Source organism: Poecilia latipinna, unplaced genomic scaffold (assembly GCF_001443285.1).
Source record: "Poecilia latipinna isolate Pla-1442-1.1 unplaced genomic scaffold, P_latipinna-1.0 Scaffold159, whole genome shotgun sequence".
Classification (NCBI taxonomy): domain Eukaryota; kingdom Metazoa; phylum Chordata; class Actinopteri; order Cyprinodontiformes; family Poeciliidae; genus Poecilia; species Poecilia latipinna.
The window spans coordinates 53343-74446 of NW_015112775.1; the positions used below are offsets into that span (position 1 = coordinate 53343).

The 21104-nt window shown below is 37.6% G+C and overlaps 1 protein-coding gene across 4 annotated transcripts in view; it reads left to right on the forward strand.

Annotated features, from left to right (window-relative positions):
• Nucleotides 1-21104, forward strand: part of fgf13a (fibroblast growth factor 13a) — a 106954-nt gene that overhangs the window by 33034 nt on the left and 52816 nt on the right. For 3 of the 4 annotated variants that reach the window (XM_015029625.1, XM_015029626.1, XM_015029624.1), the window contains one exon: nt 14706-14873. The exons of the other annotated variant lie outside the window; for it this stretch is intronic. In XM_015029625.1, the coding sequence (XP_014885111.1) occupies nt 14706-14873 (168 nt within the window). The remainder of the gene's footprint in view (nt 1-14705; nt 14874-21104) is intronic. 4 annotated transcript variants of the gene reach the window in all.

The window sequence follows — 21104 nt, forward strand, 5'->3', positions numbered from 1 at the left end:
AGGGCCACATGACTGTTCCTTTTTCTGGTCGGGGGCCGGTCTTAGTTAGAACCTTAGAAAAGTTTTGTTGACGGGGGGTGGAGGGAGAGAGAAATTGTGGACCGGGGGTGGGGGGGTTGGATTACTGCCGACGACATATTCGCGTTTGTAGATAGATTTTTACCCAGAATGCAAATGGAAAAAAGTGAGCGAAACGGTGACTGGCACTGACTAGTATATATTCCATTGAGGAAAACTAAGTTTCATATCTGCTCAAGAGCGCCCCTGGTGGTTGAAGAAAAATCCACATATATATGAAAAAAAACACTGAATGCTCTCTGGTATTGTTCAGGGGGCCGGACCAAATGAGGAGGCGGGCCGTAGTTTGGGGACCCCTGGATTAGAGGGATTATGGTCAGGAGGAGGATATTAAATTTGGGACCAATTCATGAAACCAGTTAATCACCAAACACGCCACATGTTTTAATTTTTGTGTCATAAAATCTTGCAATTTTTGTACATTTTAATCTTAAATGTAAAAATATTAGTTGCCTTATAAATAAAAACAACTAAAACAAATCCATTTGAAACATTTTCTTTTTGTCCTCACTGTATTTGTGTCTTCATTAGGTGGTCAGATCTTGTGTTAACCTCAAGTGTTGGATTATTATTTTTATAGATTTATTTGCTGTATTTTGCCTGCCAATCAGGTTTCAAAACAAGTCACTTTCACTTCTCGATTGAGTGGTAAATTATTGTTTATTTGAGAATTTTTTTTTGTTGATGAATAACTTCATGATTTTATATCTCAGGCTTCCACATAATTACATTTTAATTACTCCGGCCTCATGGTTTTCTGATGACTTTCTCCCCACTTTGTGTTGTTTGATGACTTTGCTATCATAAAATCCCAGTGGCAGCTTGTAAATGTTCCTCACATTGTACAACAACAAAGGATTGTTTCTATGACTTTAGAAAGTGTTTTTCTTCTGTCGGTTTTATGGCTTTGCACATAAGATGTGTTTTTAACCTTCTGCTGCTTTTAGTTGCATCATAACGGCGCCAGTGGGCTCACTGGTTGTAGGTCACTTTTCTCATGACTTATGACCAGTGAGTGGAGAATTATCTGGGTTAGTGTGTGAAATAATGGACTGCTTGGGGGGGGAAGAGTTATCTACTCTAGTACAATTCAAAGCTTAATACTTTTCCCTACATTATACAGTAGATTCACACTGACTCTTAAAGTTTAGTTCTTAGCTGTAGGTATCAGTTCTTTTACTTTGTGAAAAGTAAGTTATTATTTAAGTTGGTCAACTCTTTTGCAACCATTGCTGGAAGTAGCTTTTCTGATGGCTGCTCACACTCTTTGAGCCAGCTATTTTTGCACTTTATGATGTGATAGTTTCTACAGGGGTAAAATCGCTTCCGTTTTGTCCATTGTTTTGTCTGAATGTTGCCATCTGCCCTAATGTGTCCTTTCCTCTTTTTCCTTTGGTTTGTTGTTTTGTTTGTATTTCCTTTTAAGTCATGTAAAGCACTTTGAATTGCCTTGTTGCTGAAAATGTGCTATATACATAAAATTACCTTATCTTACCTTCTGCACCCTGCAGCAGAACAGTAGTTTTCAAGTTCATCTGAAGCAATTTAAATCTGTTACCAATCATAATGAGAGTAGAAACAGAGTTTTTTAAACCTTTGCATGGATGCTAAAAGTGAGCAATATTTAGCTGATTCACAGCAGCTAAGTCAACAAATACTTGAGACCACCTCTAAAAGTACTTCTATTTGTCTGTTTCAATAGCTAACTTGTAAACGTATCTATACTCCCTGAATGTTTACATTTATTCTCCAGCCACAAACTTCAATGTATTGGGATTTAGTGGAACAGAGGAACACCAAGTCATGATTTCTCCACCAGCGCCTGAAGTTCAAGAGACATAAAAACCTTTTCAAGACAACAAAGTAATTTCATTCTTAACACAGCAGCTATACAGAAGCTACAGATCAGTCTGTGATGTTGTGAATCTTTATAACTTATTATACAACAAAATGAAAAGTAATGGTTTTCTTGACTCTGCAGTTATCAGAAGCATCTGTATAATCGGTTATGATATGTTGTCGATGAAAGCTCCTGCACCCTTGGTAGTCACCTGTTGCCAGTAAGTGCTCATAAATACCAGGAAGGGTGTAGATTTCTATTTACCACTTGTTGTGGTTGATGCCCGGTGTCAGCATACGGCATGTGTGGGCGGTTTGATATCGCTGAGTAACACAGCTGTCTTAAGCAGTTTCTGTGTAATTGTAATCCCTCTGATCCGCCACGCCGTAAACACCAGATAGTAAACTTAGCCTGCAGCTTGCCTCAAAGCCGGCCAGCACCATCTTGCTGTATATGCATACTTGCAAGTAGAAACAAAAAATACGTGGAGACACACGTGCCTTCACGATAAAACAGTTTACTTATAACACTCTGTGGCCTCTCCCTGGTAAGCTGTTCGGAAAGAGTTCAACACAGTGGCTCTTTCCATGGATGCCAGCTCTTCATATGCGGTGTTGCATCTGACAGAGGCTTGTTTTTTTTATTTTATTTTTTTTTATAAACACAACATTTGGGTTCAAATAGGAGAGAAGAACTTTAAGTATCACTTTTTAAGTCCCTCAAGTGCAGCGCCTGCATAAGACTTATGATATGAACTCTTTTTGCTGCATTGCTCCTGGATGTCACTTTTTTATCTCTGCTGTGCCAGAAGCTTCAACTGAGAACTCTCTCTCTCTCTCTCTCTCTCTCTCTCTCTCTCTCTCTCTCTCTCTCTCTCTCTTTCTCTCTCTCTCTCTTTCTCTTTCTCTTTCTCTATCTCTCTCTTTTTCTGTCTGTCTCTGTTTCTTTGTGTGTTGCGCTAAAGTGGGGGAGAAAACGTTAGCTCAACTCACTCTGACTCTGTAAAGCGTTTAGGAAAGCCACAGGGAAACAACTCTGGATGACCCAGCTGCATAATTAATGCTTAGGTATAGAGTTTAACTTTTCAGATGCTATCAGATCTTAAAGTCATGATAGTTTGGGAGCCACTAATGTCTTCACTGGCCCTGTTCAGTCCTGGGACCAACATCCAACTTGGTTGATCTGGTCATGTCCAGAAATTGCTAAACACAGATGTCAATTTTGACATGAAGAATTTAAGAGTTGAATCTATAAAGCACATGGTACATTGTGCTTTATAGATAAGTTAGTCAACTCTGCTGCATCTTTTGAATGGTTGGCCTTTTAAAAGCAATTTGCATGAATGATGATTAATTAAAAAAGGTACTGCTATAGTTTCTGCTCAGTGATTCTAGTTTAAGACAACTTAATTATTCGCTGAATAATTAGGATCAGTGCATGGCAGATTTATTTATAGATGATTAATTTAGAATAAATATACATTTCTAGTGAGTTAGGAGACAAGTGTTAAAGTAATTCAGGGAGTACATGGTCAAGGGCAGGAAAAGGACAGGATTTTTTCCGAATTTTGCGGTCTGACTTTGTAACTGTAACTCGTCTCATCTACTGGAAATAGATAAATGCTGACTTTGCACTTGCTTTAGCTGCCTGCTTATCTCTTGCTCCATGTCTTGGGGTTTGGTTCCTGTCTTTTGGGCTAACAAATGCTTGGAATATTCCCACAATCTGACACAAACAAAGCAGGCAAGGAAATTAATTTTCTCAAAATGCATCATGAGGTAACAGTCACCAAATACTTACCGTAAATATTTAATGATTCAGATATTGATGTTAGCTGTTCCTAAATTACCTCTGGATGGACTTGAATCGTTTATGTAATCCTAAGCACCAAGGCTAAAATAGCTGGGATTTTTGGGTCAGTTGATATTGAATTTATTTTTAAGATCCTGCCATTATCCTGTGTTGCATTCTTACTTTATTTATATATTTTTTTCAATTGAAATCTTTTCCACACTTTAATTGAAATATGATGCATCTTACAGGGACATGTTTATTTTCAGCTAACAATAATTTTGATCAATTAAAGAAAGTATTAGTTTCTATGATTCAAAAGAAAACATAAAACGTAACACAGTAATCCTTTATAGGGGGCTACTGATTTATTAGTTCATCCCTAAACTGAATTCCTTAATTTTGGGGATTCAGTGATCAGCCTACTTACACGAGAAACCGATGTTTTCTGCCTTCGCAAAGATTTGAAAGTCAGCCACTGCTGACACTGTCACCAAGTTAGTCACTTTGTCACTGTGTCTTTTCAGATAAAAACAGTCAGCACTGGCCAAAATTAGAATTTGCAAATCAGACTTTTCAAAGATTGGTGATTAGCTAGAAAACTCCAGTCAGCCCAAAAATATGCATGCCTACTTTTATTTTCTCTTCTTCCACAGATCTAATAATGAAAGCCTAACTCTACCATCCCTGCCTCACACATCGTCATTGAGAAAATCTTGATAAAATACCAACAATAATGCGATTTTAAGGTCAAATCCATCTTCTCCACTCCACCTTTTACTCCCGTTGATCTGCAATTTGCACATGACTTCACTCCTCCACTTTCACTCTCCACCCACTCTCCCTCTGTTACCTTCTTTCCTCTAACAACAGGAGAGGCTGTAAATCTGCATTTACGAACTAAACTGTGAGCAGTTGATGCCCATCTGGGAGCTGATCTGGTTGGCAGAGAAAGATGCTGCACTCCATATGCGTTCTTGGCAGAGGGGTTTTTGGATCAAGCACTTTTTTTGGTCAAGTAATTAATAAAGAGGCTTCCCAAAATGTGAGAAGCCTTAGTAGTGATGTGATTACATAGTGCTCATGACTAATAATATAGTTAATAACATAGTGACAAAACAAACATCTGAAAAGTTTTTAATTGACTGAATATGGTGTTTTATCACATAACCCAGAACAATTGTGTTTGAGACAATGAGGTCATGAAAAGATAAGTGTCTCAAAGTGCAAAACTTCTAAATCATGGAGCAAAAATCTACCGAATCCTCGGATAAACTCATAGCAATGGGTGGGAATAGAAATGACCCGTGCAATTGGTCATCCATGCGTTTAGGCATCAGTTTGTGCATTCGGCATCGTAAAACAACAGAACATGGGGAGAGGTCTCTGCTGGCCCTGACAGGACAGAGCAGAAGCCAAATATTGTCAACATGTTATGTAATGCTGCTAGTTCGTACACAAAGAAAGAAGACATTTGGTGTGTAATAATAATTTATCAATCGCTGATGTTTCATATTATCAGCCTATGAAAATTCTTAACATTTTATTTGAAGTGCATAAGACAATCATGAAACTGTTATAAACATAACATGTTATGAACATGAAGGACTCTTCATCAGTGTTTACAACTGTTGTCATGAAGTGTCATTGGTAAAAAAAAGACACTTTTAATGCAAAGTTGTACTAAAAGTAGTTGCATTGAAAGTCTGTTAAGTGTCAATATTTAAGAATTACATATTTAAGATATGTGATTCCTTATTGCATTGAGAAACATAATTACAAAACAGTGAAATAAGTATGTTCTCCATAAACGGTTTCAAATGTCAGTGCATTGTTAAATTAAAGAGGTGGGTAAAAGGGAAGGATATACAAACCATACAAAGTAAATTTGGTACAAGCACTGAATACACATCGATACTTAAAAGCAACATACCAATGACAGCGATTAGTTGTTAATTAAATGGCCAAAGTTCACCAAGTCCACATCTCTAAAGGATGCAAAACTGCAAGTCAGCAAGAAAAGATGATAGAAAAAAAAATCTATTAACAAAAAGAAAGAAAAAAAAAAAGGCTGATCTTCCGACAGGCTAAATGCTTGTTCTGCTTCTCCTGAAATTCAGATCAAGGTGCCTCACCTATGCAGTTAATTAACAACCCAGTTTTCATCCATCCATCTTCTATACCTGCTTATCCTTGCAGAGTCTCAGGGGGGCTGGTGCCCATCTCTAGTGCTAATTGGTTGAGAGGCTGGGTACACCCTGGACAGGTTGCTACTCCGACACAGGGCAACACAGAGGCAAACACACACACACACACACACACACGCACGCACACACACACACACACACACACACACACACACACACACACACGATGCCTCTTAAATGCAATTCAGGGAGAAAACTTCACTTAACATGCATGATTTTGAACAGTGGAAAGAAAAAATGCAGCCCGAGATTCAAAGGCCAGGATCTTCCTTTTGCAAGGTAACATTGCTAAAAACTGTGACATGCAGCCTAAAAAACACTTTTGTCTGAACAATATTACTTAGATTATTTTATTTTATAGAAGGACAACAGTTTAAATTACCTGTAGATTTTCTAGAGAACCCCCCAAAAATCAGTCCTGTTTGATGCTTAGTTAATCATTTATTGGGAGTTATTTGAGACAAGATGCATCAGCTCATCTCTGAACAGTTTTATGGAATCTGTAACTGCGTATATTTTATGTAACATAAAATATAGGTAAACAATGGCATGATGGATACACATTTTACCAGGATGTAAGCATCAGCACAAATAAAAACTGATAAATTGAAAAGGTCGATATGATAAATGTAATATTGGATCAACTACATCCAGTCCTTCAGAATGTAAAGTTCAAATGATCAGCAGACAGTAGCAGGTTGGATCCACATGCTTTTTAATCCTCTTTGCACATGTCAGGTGTTAATTGCAGCGAAAAAGATCTTAAGCATTAAGCAGCTTTAGGGGGGATGTTTTTTCCCTTATTCCTGCCTGTTTCCAAGATGAAAAACCTGGATCTGTGACAGGGATGAAGCTTGTTTATGTCATTTATGTGCATACTGAGTGCAACCACATCCCTTTGCCTCTTCTATACACATTTAAATGTGTTGAGGGCTGGTCGAGCTGAAAATCAGATGATCCTGGTCACCAGCTGATTCCTTGTTGCATCTTTAGTATTCCCAGTTATCTATGTGAAAGTGCTCCATATTTCATAGGGACAAGAGCAAAATTACAGTACATCTGGCTCTCTGCCTCCAGTTGAAATATCTATTTACAATAACACCTACATGAGAAATTTGTCTGGTGTTTAATTCAGGTTAGATTATTTACGTAGGCTAACCGCCACGTTCACTATAGTTAAACTACAAAAGAGGCAACATTTCAAATTTAAGGTGAAATGAATGCTGCCTTATCTCATCAATAATTTTATTTGAAATCCAGTTCAGTCTAATTTCGGTATGATTCAATATAGCACAATCTTATGCTGAAAGTAAAGAAAAAAAACAAACACAAACAAAAAAAAAAACCCAAGATGCATTTTTGATCGTTAATCTGTGTAAACTTTCTCTAGATCAGGGGTTTTCAATATTTCTGTAAACATTTTTCTGTGTAGCACCACGTTATGTGAATCCTCCGTTGATTTGTCATTTATAATACCAAAAGAATGAACTACTTTCTGCTCTGACTGCAGTTCATTTTGCTTTCTGTAAAAAAAAAAAAAAGCACTGTGGGAGTGGAGCATCTTCAGATTCATTCCCTTTAAATAATAATGCTCATACTTCCTTTTTTATATAATTTTGCTTGGGCCAGACTCGGTCTCTTGATTCAGCGCAACTTTAGGTACAAAAATAAACATATCTATTTTGTCTCCAGTAGAAGCTTGGTAAGGTTTGCTAAATATTTGCAGTTACTTTTTATTTTTTTATGCACGTTGCGCCCTGCCTGAAGAGCTCTGGTGTTCCCCAGAGGGGCCACGCCCCACACTTTAGAAATCTCTGCTCCAGATCATCCAGAGTCCCCTTCAGGTTTTCCAACTAATTTAGGTAGAGGGGGGGAAGATGGCGCATGGCAATGGAAGAAGATTGAATTTGTGTCTGTGGATCAGTTTTGATTTGGCCATGTATTTGGGCTCATTATCCTGCTGAGAGACAATTGTCTAACAGTGAGCTTTGGGCATATTTTACCTTCTCACTGTGTGAGCTGAGAGGATAAACCTGGGTCATCATCCAGCTTAGTGACCGATGGCCAAAAAAGAGTCTTCCTCTGTGTTGCATAATGGTTACACCCAGAGGATAAACAGGGGACCCCTGCTAGTCATGAATTTTTCTGTGCAACTTAGGTGATATTTTTATAGAGCATATCTAAAAAATGTTAAAGAAAAAGCAGCTTGGGAAGCTGAAATACCAAGGTACAAAGATGCTGACTAATGGCTGCTGTTTTCAAAGCAGCCATTATCAAAGCACCATTCATTTTGCTTGCTGCTGATTGGCTGTACCCCAAAGAACAAAGATAAGAAAGACTGTAGATATTAGCATCTGCAGTAGCTTTAAGATGATTTCCGCTGTGTGTATTAATTCATATTAAAGTATATTTAGCTTTAAGTTGATGAGATATATTTTAGACAGGGCTTGAAGTATTCATGGATTCTTTGATATTCACGGGCGGTTCTGGCCCGTGGCACCCACAAAAACCAAAGTCCAATGTAGATTAATAATTAAAATTTTATAAAAACTAAAATCAGCTTAAAAAAAGTAAATGGTAAATGTAGAAACAGATGTTTCAGTGGTTCAATTGCACCATGAGTGATTTTATTAAGAGGTATTTCTTAATATGGCATTCTTTTTTTTCCACTAAATTAATGTACTCAGATGAATTTTCTACATTTTATAGTGAGAAACTATGTCAATCCAGTAAAATATTCTATAGATTTCAGTTAAATAGCCTCAAATTTGATTGGAATTCATTCATGTAGTGTCAATTAAAAAAAAAAATAAAAATTACAATGAATTTTCACTTTAATTTAATATCATATTGGACAAACACATCACAGTATGCAACAGTGAAGAATATAACCCATTTTAACAAGAGACCTTCAGTAAAATCACTCCAAAAATGTCGGATTATGCCATGACCAGCAGGGTGGTTGGAAGGACAGGTTTCTGACAGACACAAAGACTTTGGTCAGGAATATCAGCCAGAAGAAAATACAGCTGTACCCTGAGCAGCTTCACCTTATAGCAGCATAACGAAAGTAAAAGGATTGTTCAGGGTCACCCTGTAAGCCCAACCATAAGCCTTATCACAAAGAAAAGTTTTAAGCCAAAGGGAGGGTGCCGTCCTCTTAAACCCAAACTGGAAATTGTTCCACATGAGAAGAGCCTGATAACCGAGAGCTCAGTCAGGTTTGCAAACTCAAAAAAAAAAAAAAAAACAGTAAGTTAACCTGAAGGTTGAAAAAGAATTCAGCTGCTGTGAAAATATAGCAGCACGATCTCTTAAATACTGTTCGTGATCTTAGTGTGTTAAAGTCTTTAAGGTGGATTGAAATGTTATTTTGGATATAACTTTGAGCCTGTAAAGCAAAACTAAAATATTATTACAGAAACTTTTACTGCACTTCTGAAAGAGCTTGGCAGGTAACCAGCGTTATAAAAGCTTATGGTGATTGACTACAGTGTAATTATATTAAAATACAACAAATAAAGTTACAAAATAGAGTGGTTGTTTAATCTAAATAAATTCAAACTGGACATTTACAATTTTTGTAGATGTTTTTGAACTCAAATATTGTTACAGCTAAATCAATTATTTATGAGCAGTTATTGGTTAGCGTATTAAAAAACAAGATTTACAGGCGTCACAAAACTTTGGTTTATTGAGTGTCTTATTCTGTTTCCATTTTGCATGTCAGAAATATTCTGAGATTCTTTTCAAGGCATATTTCTTACCAAATATTTTTTTTTTCTTCTTTAAATTCTATTCTCTTTGAATTAGTGTGTCATTCCACATATTTAGCCAGCATTGACTCATCCTGCACATATGCTCACACACAGATAGCATGCTAAACATATTTCTGAATCACCAAGGAGTTCCTTTCTTGTGTGAGCACAGACTAATATTAGAAAGGCTTTAAAACATCTCGGAATAGAATCGCTAAGCCAGCTCTCCGACTCTTTCACAGATAAATAATTTTTGTTATGGATGTTCAATTTAACAATTTTTGAGTTTATTTTCACTTAAAACTTAAAATTACTCATCACTCCCATAGGTAACCAGTGTGACAGAGCGACTAAGATTTCTCAGATGAATCGGTTGAAACGGTCGTCTCTCTCCTGTCTTTGATCATGTCATCATCGCTCAGCCAGGACAGGTTTATAAATAGTAGACCTCTATCAGCACATGTACTGTTCTATGCTGTACTGTAATGTATGCAACCTTCAGAACAGAAGCAACCCATATGATCATCGTCTGCCATCAAGGTCAGCTCCATGTCTCACTGAATTTAAGCTGTGAAGGAACACAGTAAAATTTAAGGCATGACTTCTTCTCAGTTTAATTGACCAACCTCATTTTCTGTCTTAAAGTAATAGCATGGTTGGATGTTGATGGATCACGTTGTTGTAGTTAGCATGAGCAAAACCAGCAGCTTCTCTTGCTGTTCAAGAGAAATGCTTGAAGACATTTTCCAACATGCCTTGCTTTCTTGCAGCCTGGTGTCTCAACTTATCCGAAAGATACAATTTACTTTATAATAACCATCCTACATCTCTATGCTTCCTCTCACTATTATCAGTGAAACACCAAACAGATGTTCTGGGTGACTGATAGAGTTGATTTTCACAGAGGAACCAAGATAACTAGAAACAGAGATTCCAGGCTTCTGCCTAACAGTGACGGCATATTGCAGTGTCATATCATATCATGCACCAAAGAGTTGTAGCAAATGTTTGGTGTTTTTTTTTAGTTATTTTTTACTGATTGCATTTTCTTTATTCTAAGTACAAATGCAAAACTTTGATAACATATCTGTCGATAAAGCAAATTATTTATGTGTTTTGATGTTTTCTTGCAGGAAACTCTAAAGCATTTTTTCATATATTTTTTTTATATATATATATATATATATATATATATATATATATATATATATATATATACACTACTCAAAAAAATAAAGGGAACGCTCAAATAACACATCCTAGATCTGAATGAATGAAATATTCTCATTGAATACTTTGTTCTGTACAAAGTTGAATGTGCTGACAACAAAATCACACAAAAATCATCAATGGAAATCAAATTTATTAACCAATGGAGGCCTGGATTTGGAGCCACACACAAAATTAAAGTGAAATGTTCCCTTTATTTTTTTGAGCAGTATATATATATATATATATATATATATATATATATATATATATATATATATATATAATGTGAGAGCCGTGCTGAAAATGTGCGTCTTAGTAGAAAATGTGCTACATTCTGCTCCTTGGAAAACCACATTTAGGCCAGGCTATTTCTGAAACAAAAACCCCAGGCTACAGACCTGTTTCTGTGCTTAGTTCTGATTTTAATTCAGTGAGTATGCCTTTTGTCAAACCACGATGACTGAGCTCCACCTTCTTGATGCATATGAGTCATGACTTGAATAAATTGTGCAAATTGCATATGGGAATGTGGTTCATTTTTGTTGACCTGACGGTGCTTTAGTTGATTACACGTGTCCTTGAACCCCAGTTCAACAGCGGCGTATGTTGAACATGAGTGAAAATGATAAAGGTTTGGCACATTAGGCCTGCTCCCCTGTGCCACAGAAGTCCCCACTCGAGGATAAGCACTGCAGAGTCATTCAGAAATTGCATGTCATTTACTTTACACTGCACACGGAAATTACTACAAGTGAAGATATCACTTTCATACTGCTCTGGATCTAAACCCTTAAAGATAGTGGCCTTAAACAGATGAGCAACTAACCAAACCAAAGTACCAACCCTCACCAGCAGCCTTATTTGGACTGGTTTCTTCATGTAAGATTTATTCATGTCACTGGGGCAAGTGTATCTATTGCAGCTGAAGGTCTAGTGTTGCAACACTACTACCTATAGATCACCAGCCATCATAAACTTGTGTGACAGCTCACTAGGAGAGGTCAGTCTCCAGAAGCCTGTAGTCCCAGGCTCTGCTGCATAATCCATCATGTCTCCTTCAGTCCCAATGTGCGTTCTTCATCAAGGCTGGAGCAAAACGGACAGCTGTAACAGATGGGGTGAAAACTCCTTCCATTTTCTTTTCACTCTCCTTTATAATCTCTGATGATCTAATAATTAGCTGACTCTTTAATTAATGCTGCCTAATATTAGATATTTCTTTAAGTTTTCCTGAACTTATACACAAGAAAAAGTGCTTTTACTACTGCAGTACTGAGCTCAAATAGAAATATTTAATCATTCAGAGAAAAGGCATAAGGAATGGCAAAAGAAATGACCTAAATGAATAAAAATGTAAGATTCCATCCCTGACTATTAATATTATAATAATTATAATGATTATTCTTCAAAAATCTGGCTTCCCACCGCTCCCCACCAACCTAGAAGCCCGCACGCAACCTGCGCACAGAGCAATGGCGTGTGACAGTTGTTCAAGCTTTTCACAATGGCTCTGTGTTTCTAAAGATAATTGATGCAGCTCAAAACATGTCAGCACAGCAGCGTGTTTCTTACTGTGTTTCTGATCGCAGACGTTTTTAAAATGTCTAACAGAAGAGAGTACTGTAAGAGCATTTTTTTCAGCTAATTAATATTGATGGGATCTAAAGTTAGAAGGAGCAACTGAAAATGTTGCTGCTGCTACCTTAAAGCTCCAGAGTTCAAATGCCAGTCCAGGTTTCTGTGTTCAGTTTCATGTTTTCCTCGTGCATGAGTTGGTTTTTATTGGATTCTCTTATTTCTTCCCACAGCTCAAAAGCGTATTTTTAGGCAAACTGAGATTTTAAATTCTCTTGAATATGATCAGTTCTTGCTCTCGTACATGCGTGTGATGGTTTGTGATGGACTCTATCCAACCTCTCACCTATTGACTGTGGAGATGGCATCGAACACCCTGACCAAGATAAAGCAGCTTTAAAAGAATCGGTCAATGCTTACAGCAGTGCGTTTACATTTATTTAAATAAAGAGTCCGAGTTGAGACTCTCAATATGTAATATCTGATATAAGCAGAAGAGGTTGCAGTTATTCATGTTTCTTTTTCTTACCAGTAGAATTATAATAATACGTCCATCTTATAAAATAGGCATCAAACAGTTTGGGAAAGAAAGGACAAACTCTGCTATGATTCATAAAGAATGTAAGATTGTAATCAGTGAATTATTGAGGCCCACTATGAATAGTTATAATCAAAGTAAATTGCATACAATCCAATTCCAATTAATTTAAGTTAAAAACAGTGCAGGAAAGTTAAACTTATTATACCAATTGGAAAATTCTTCTATGTTAGGAAACATAGCAGATTGCATTGAGTCACCATTTACTCCTCCTGGACGAGTTTGTAGCAACAGTGGACGGCAGATTTACATGCAGAGTAAAAAACAGACTTTATCTTCAGCTTTAACTGCAGATGATGCCTAGTTGGACTATAATAAGAGAAAGTAGTAGAGTGAGGAGAGGTGGTCAGTTTGTCCTCCAGCAGTCTAAGCAATCAGCAGCATAACTACAGAGCTCAGGATAACCTAAACTACTCTATAAACTGTATCAGAAAAGAAAACCTTTAAGTCAAATCTTAAAAATAGACGGGGACTGAGAGCTTGTCCCAAATGAGAGGAGCGTGATAACACACAAAATATGGAAATTGGAAAAAGATTGGGATGCAATAGAACATGAAAATGGGATAAATATTTGTGAGAACTCCATTTAAAGTGAAGGATTTTGTCACTTCGAGGTTCGTTTTAGAGTTGATTTGTTGCCATTAATATACAGGCAGAAAACCAAAACCCCATGACGACTTAACTAGACCTGGAGTAGATCACAACAATGAAATGTGACGTAACACACACAGATGTACATCAAATATTTTATGTAAATACAAATGCATGTTTCAGTTTTGAACACAATGTCAATGCAGTGGGCCTATCACATACAATCACAATAAATAATATTGAGTTTTTAGGTAAAAAAAAACAAAAAAAAAAAAAAACCTCGGAAATTTCAATATTTTTGCAGGACACTGAGGTTGGAACAGGAGATCTGCAGACTTTTTGAGTAAATCAGTATTTTAAATATTTTATTCAAAATACTGTTTGTTCATTCCTGAGAAATATTTGGAAGAAATAATAGGTGACTGATTGTACAAACCTTCCACAGATCCCAGAGTTCCTAAACACATGAAGAAGTGCTATATAACTTTTCCTTGATATCATGGTATGCATGACTTCTTGACTGCAAATCTGCCTTCCCAACTGCCTGTGTGACCTGTAAGCTTGTGCATGAATCCAGTTGAGGGCCATTAAGGCTACCTCAGTAACCTGCATGCTTGCCTTGCTATCCCACAACTTCATTCAATTGCAGCAAGTGCTGGTTTAATTTTAAAACCTGTCATAATAGTGATTCTGCAGATTGAACTGTTCTTGTTTCCTGCTCTGCATATTTTCTTTGTGCTATTTTAAACCTTGTGTTTTTCAGCAAGCAGGATATATAGAAATACATAAAAGCATCCACTGTTTCTATATTTGGTTGTTTTTGATTTGAGTTGTTCTGTGATTGTGGTATTCTTGATCTAAGTGTGTCTATTTATTTCTCTGACTTTAGTTCTCTCTCCTTCTGTTCTCTCCTACAGCAGTCGTATTTAAAGCTACTACTGCTGTTAATGTTGTATATTTTTCATTTGCCTTGTGTTTGTATTGTTGTTGATTTCTTTTGATCCTCTGTGGTGAGCCTTCTAACCCCAGTTCATTCTGTCATGGCACCGCTGCAGTCCAGGATGATGCTGCCCCAGGTACCCAGGAGTACATTATGTTACGGCAGGACTCCATCCACTCTGCGGATATAAGGAGTAAAGGGTCCCCTTTTCGTGCTAAGTGTCATGAAATCTTCTGCTGCCCACTGAAGCAAGTTGTCCTCAAAGAAAGTGCAGAGCCCGAAGGTTTGTGTGCACCCCCTTCTTGTCTTGATTTACTGATGCTCACAGTTGCTGCTCTTTTCTTGCCCTCCCCATATTTCATATCCTGTTTGAGCTGATAGTTCCCCACCCCTTCAAACCAGGCTCTCCTTCATTCCTGCACCATTTTTAGAGAGCATGGCGTGCGCTTCTAGCCATCTGTACCATGGGTTCACTTGTGCTACTTCGCATGTGTGCGTGTGTGTTTGAGCACAGCGTACAACTTAATGCTTAGGGGGTTTTTCCTTGCAGAGAGCCTTTGGGACATTTTTTTCTCTTTATCATGCAAACACTGGTTTAGAATGCATTTGAATGAACGTGGGCGTGTGTTTGTGTCTGCCTTCATACTGCTTAAGGTGTTCTGGGGAGCATAGCATCTGTGGGTCCTGCACATCCCACCCCTATGTCAACCCATTAACTCGGTCATTGCCACCCTGAGGCACATGCTCAGACCAAAGCAACGTGCAAAAAGAAAAGGGATAAAATATGGAGCCTGCTGCCGCTCTAATGAGTTCAGTGACTAGGCAATTTTAAAAAGTAAGATCTACTTCAACAAGCCTCATAAAAAAACTGAGGTGCTTTTTTTATTCACCCCATCTGGGGAATTGCACTTCATATTCATGACTAAAGAATGATAAGGTAAGCTAAAGAATGCAAGTCAGCAAGACTCCCACCCTAAATTGTTCTATTTGCCTCCTTTCCTTCATCCTATGAATCCATGTGCTTTGCAGCTGGTGTGTCTGTCAAATTAATTCATGTCTCTTAAAACCTTTCACACTTTGTCATGTTACAACCACAAACTTCAATGAATTTCATTGGAATTTAATGTGATCAACTAACATAAAACGGTGTATAGTTCTACAATTGAAAATCTGAAAAGTGATGCATGAACGTGTATCTATCCACCAGTGCAACCTGCCCGTTTTTAACCTGATTAGTTAAAAACATGTCTGTACTTTAGTCTCTATAAATACTACTTTTCTGTGCCTCAAATAGACAACCAGAAAGGGCCAAACATGTGGGAAAAGGAACTCTGCAACCATGTTACCAAGATGTAAAATATATGTTTTAGAAAACTAAGACTGTACATCATCTGCCAGTACAGTAACGTGGTGGTGGCAGCATCAAGTGAGATTGCTTTTCTTCAGCAGGGACAGAGAAGCTGTCCAGTAACATAATAATTGCTTGCAAGGTTAGTTTCAGTTTTTGTGGAAATCCTGTGCAGACTTTGACTAAAACTTAACATTTTTTAATACCTTTGTATTAAAAAAACGAATAATTCGTCTATTTTTTAAAATAATTTTTGGCCAAACTTAAGAGCTCCTCGTGTGTCTAACGGCCTCAGGTTACAAACCCATTAGACCAGTGGTGCCCACAGTCGGTCCTCAAGGGCCGGCATCCTGCATGCTTTGGTCCGCTCCCTGATTTAACACACCTGGATCAAATGATGGCTCATTAGAAGGCCAAAGACGAACATTAACATGCTGAAAAGGTTGTTACTACCAGCAGGGGGAGAACTAAAACATGCACGATGCCGGCCCTCGAGGACCGACTTTGCACCACTGCATTAGACAATTGGAGTCCAGACTTCATTCAGTTCAGAACCTTTGGAAAGACTTGAAAATGTATCACCATAATTCTGTCTATGCAATCTGAGTTTTAGCTACTTAAAAGAAAGATGGGAGAATATTTCCAATCTTAGATGTAGAGAGCTGATAGAGGTATATCCATAATAGATGGCTGCAGGCCGAAGGATCTCCTGAAGCAGTCAGTTTTACAGTGTCTGAAGAAGATTCTGACTGAAGAAACTGTTGTATGACGGTCTGATGGATAGGATGATCAGCATTGTTTATGTTCTTTCTTTTATGAACAATCCCTCACATGATGCTTTACAACTACTAGTACACTTCACAATTATGCACAACTTTGTGCTGGTCTATCACATAAAATACGTGTCACAATCTGTGGTTTTTACATGACAAAATATTTTTAAATAAATAAATAAAATATAAAACAATTCCAGGGTTTTGAATAATTTTGCTTGGTACCCTGTTCTAACTGTCCTGTTTCTTCCATCCCAGCCAAACATAATTTCCTGTCTCACACTTTCTTCCCTCATTTAGTTTTTCTGCTTTGAAGTTTGCAGATGCATGAAAAATGTGCAGAAACTATTTCTGCTTCCAGGCTTTGTTCAGATAAGGATGTGTAGTTATAAAAAAAATATGTTTAAATAACAAGCATGCAGCCATACCCTGCTTTGTCTGGCTCTCAAGCTTTCTGCTCCCCATGCATTTCACCTATCCCTGAGTGCTAAGATTGTAGAAACTGTCTTCTTTTTCAGACTTCCTGATGGGTAAGAACTCTCTCACTCCTGAAGCGTTTGCTGCAGTGTTTTGGTCTGTTTTTTGCTTCATCTAAAAATGTCTCATGTTTGGCTGTGTATCTGCAGTAAACATCGGTTAACCTGTTGATGGCTTCCTGTGTACTCTCTGAAGAGCTCAAGCACATGTACTTATGCTTGTGGGAAAGAGAGAGGAGGGTAAAGAGATACAGAAATGGTGTGCGAGCTGAGGTCTGCCTGGAGAAGCACAGATGTATTATTCAGTTTGTCTGTAGCTCTAGTTGGACGTGACTGAATTTACAAAGCAAGGAGGGGAGACTACAGCTCTTACGTAAGCGCTTCAGAAGACATCATTAATGCTGATGTATGATGCGGATGGAAGTTTTTGTAGTACTGTGTGTGTAGATGTCACATGGAAACGCAGTCCCCTGTTTAAAACTGGGACGGAAGATAAAAAAAATAAATAAATAATCACAAGATAGTATTTGTCTTCACTTTTATCAGTGAAAATGGATTTTGATGTAAATTCTTAGGTTTAGGGCAGTGTTACCATGACAACACTATTACAACTGGTTTGCACTAAAGCTCATCACAGATTCTAGATTTTATGATATTTGGCTGTGTTGTAAATGGTTTGTAATTCACAGGGCACTGCAGCAGAAAATGTGCCGTCAGAACCGAACCTGGCTGTCTGTCTCACCTGCATGATTGAATTTTAATCTCACAATAACTACCACATTTTAAATGGAAGATGAACAACTGAGCAGTGGTACATGTATTTAGGCAAGAGCACTGTAAACGATGAGCTCAACACATATCAGTGTGTCTCTGTAGATCTACAGGGAGGTGAGGACAGAACGCTTTGGACTCCCTCTCTATTCCCAGACTTGTATCTGTGACCTTATGCTGGTTTGAGCTCAGTGATGATCTATGTGGATTAGTGTCATTACCTCATGGTTCTTTTGGAAATCATTTTGTCCTCTTACCTTCCCTTTTGTTTGGCTCTTTGACTCTGTTTTGTTTTTCTACAGAAAAAGTAAAAAAAAAAAACAAAAACAAAAACAAAAAAAACAAAAAAAAACGTGGTGCCTGAGGGGGGCTGATCTGTGTAAATAATCCATCCATAATTCACTCAACTGCAAAACTTTGTTTACAATTCCAGGCCATGCAATATACAGAAAAGGAAGTCAGAGGTCCCTGAAGAAATCTAAATACATATTAAAGGCTTCTGATGTTTTCTATTTGAGTAATTCTGTTTAAAAGATAATGTTAATGTGGCTCAATATTAAAACTTGAAGGCCAATTGTTATGTACATAAGGCCTCACAGCGAGTTTAAACCCAATGGTGTCCAGGATTCCCAAACTCATTTTTATGTCCCTTTACTGTAAAACATGTTAAAAACTTTATTTCAGTGTGAAACTGAGGATGACACTACTTTACTTCTACTTCTTCACACACACGGGCATTTCCTCAATATCTTATTGATCATCACAATGATATCAGCACAAGATTCTTATCTTGCAAGATGATTTTTCCTTACAATCTTGAGTAATTTCCCTTTCTGCACTTCTACCATCAGTTTCAATCTTAGTATTTTCACAGAAATTATATCACTGTTTTCTCATATCAGCAGAATGAGAGGATGGAAGTGTGCAAAGGATAATGCTTCCTATTGCACTTTAATCTTAATCTAGCACAACAGTGTGTGCTCTTGTCACACTGTGTGGTGTCTGAGAACTCATGCACGCAAAATTTTATATTTGGGTCATCTTATCCTGACTATTCTGAAGCATGGACAGCTCATAACATTCCTGGGACTCTCAGAAACCTGATTCTAGGTGCAATTTCTGTGTTTTCTTCCTCCCTGCTGTGAGGCCTATTCCATCTCGAACACAGAGCATGCCAATCCCTACGTGTGAAGGGGCTGAGCACGGCACTTTTTTCTCTGTTTTTTTAAGGGTGTGGATGCTTTCTTTCAGCTAGTTGGCAAGATCCCCCTCGTTGCAGTATGAGCATTGGCAGGACACCATGCACATAGCAATGACGAAAACACTACAGTAAATTAAGCTACCTGGAGTGCTGCCATCCAGGTGTGAGTGTGATTAGGTTGTGGCCTTGGAAAAGGACCTGCATCCACCTTTAAATTCGCTGATGACTAATCCACAGCAGTGTGAAAAACCCACACATCATGAATCAGCTGCCACTGCTGCTGCCAGGCTCCTCCATGCAGCACCAGGGATCCAAACATGCTGCCACCACGATGATTAACCACCGCTGAGGCTTTGTGTCTGCTCAAACCAGTTAGGAAAACTCTCAGGCTCCAATAAAACTTCTTCCAGTCTCTGCTCTGACCATCCATGATCTGGCGGATCATTAATGGCACAGAGTGGACTTAGTCTGGTGTAAAGGGGGCCTAAAAGAAGCCTGACAGACCTAAGAGAAATTTACCCAAACTCCTTATAGCACACCAATTTTAAATTAATTTTAGGTTTTGGTTTTTGCATCTCTTTTTGATGAGCGAGACAGTAACCACAACATAAAAGATAAAGTATTACTTGTAAAAATAATGCATTCATTTTCAAAATGTAAATAAGCACTTCATAATTAACAGTTTAAAAAGTCTTTATTGTCATTGCAGCATCCACACCCTTATACGTTCTAACCAGCTTTTTAAATGCTTTCACTGTAATATAGCAGTGAAAGCATAGCAGTGAAGTTATGCTACACTGTTAACATTTAACATCTGCTAACAAATGTTATCATTTGTTACAACAGTCATAACAAATAAAGATGACAATCCAACTAACAATAAGAACTTTTGAACTCACTTTTAGGAAATTAACCACACACGAGTTAAATTTAACAAAACCAAATACAAACCTCAAAAGAGGTTTCAGGTAGAGATAGAATGTGGTCCAACATTCTGTGCTCAACCCTGAAACCTTCACTTCATTTCATAAGCAAAGTTATTTGTCCGTAAACAGAACATATTTGTAGGAGTAAGATGAATGAGTAGCGGTACCATCTACTTACTGGATCCAAGTAGAAAACTCTTGACAGTGATAATTAGATGACACAAATATACTTTAGGAAAGTGGTTTTACTTTTCATGACAGTGTAACCTGTCAACTGTTCTTATATTACATATTTCTGTCTTGTAAAACGACACACACACACTCTTAAATGATGCCCGCATGTCAAAGAAATTGCTTCTTTCCTTTAAATTGATCTCGTTTCATGAGCTCTGTTTCTCTAAACAAGCACATAAATAGCTGATGCATGAATAAATCATGTGTATAAGAATGTCCTTTGGTGATTTGACGGGTTGAGAGCAGGGACATATCAGTCTTACATCAGCAGTGCGAGTCCTGCTTACAGTTGACTGTAATGAGGTATAAATTTGTCATGTTAAAGTAACTGTGACACCAGCAATGCGTTTGTTTTCTCCTGAGTAAACAAGTGTTAAGGTATTTAATAGGTGCAATGAGGCACGCTGCTGAGTCAGCAGCATGGTAATGTGAGGCCAGCAGCAAAGTGGCTTTGACTGCGGGCAGGATGGAATTCACACACATAAACATGTATGATATCATCATGTTATCTTTTTATGATAAACACAACTCTGATTGCTCTTGCAGTTTGATGCCCAATCTACTTTAACTCTTAAATTGTGTAACTTTGTCCACAACATCCTCTTTGTTCTCAGCAGAAACAACTGGTGATCCATCGGTTGCATGTTTTCCATTACATTTATCACCCACCAAGCCACAGACTATTTTCAAAATGACAAATGGTTCCCAAAAGCAGCTGTGATTTTTTTTTTTTTTTTTTTTTTTTTTTAATTTTTTTTCTAATTTCCTAAACATTTTTTTTTGTG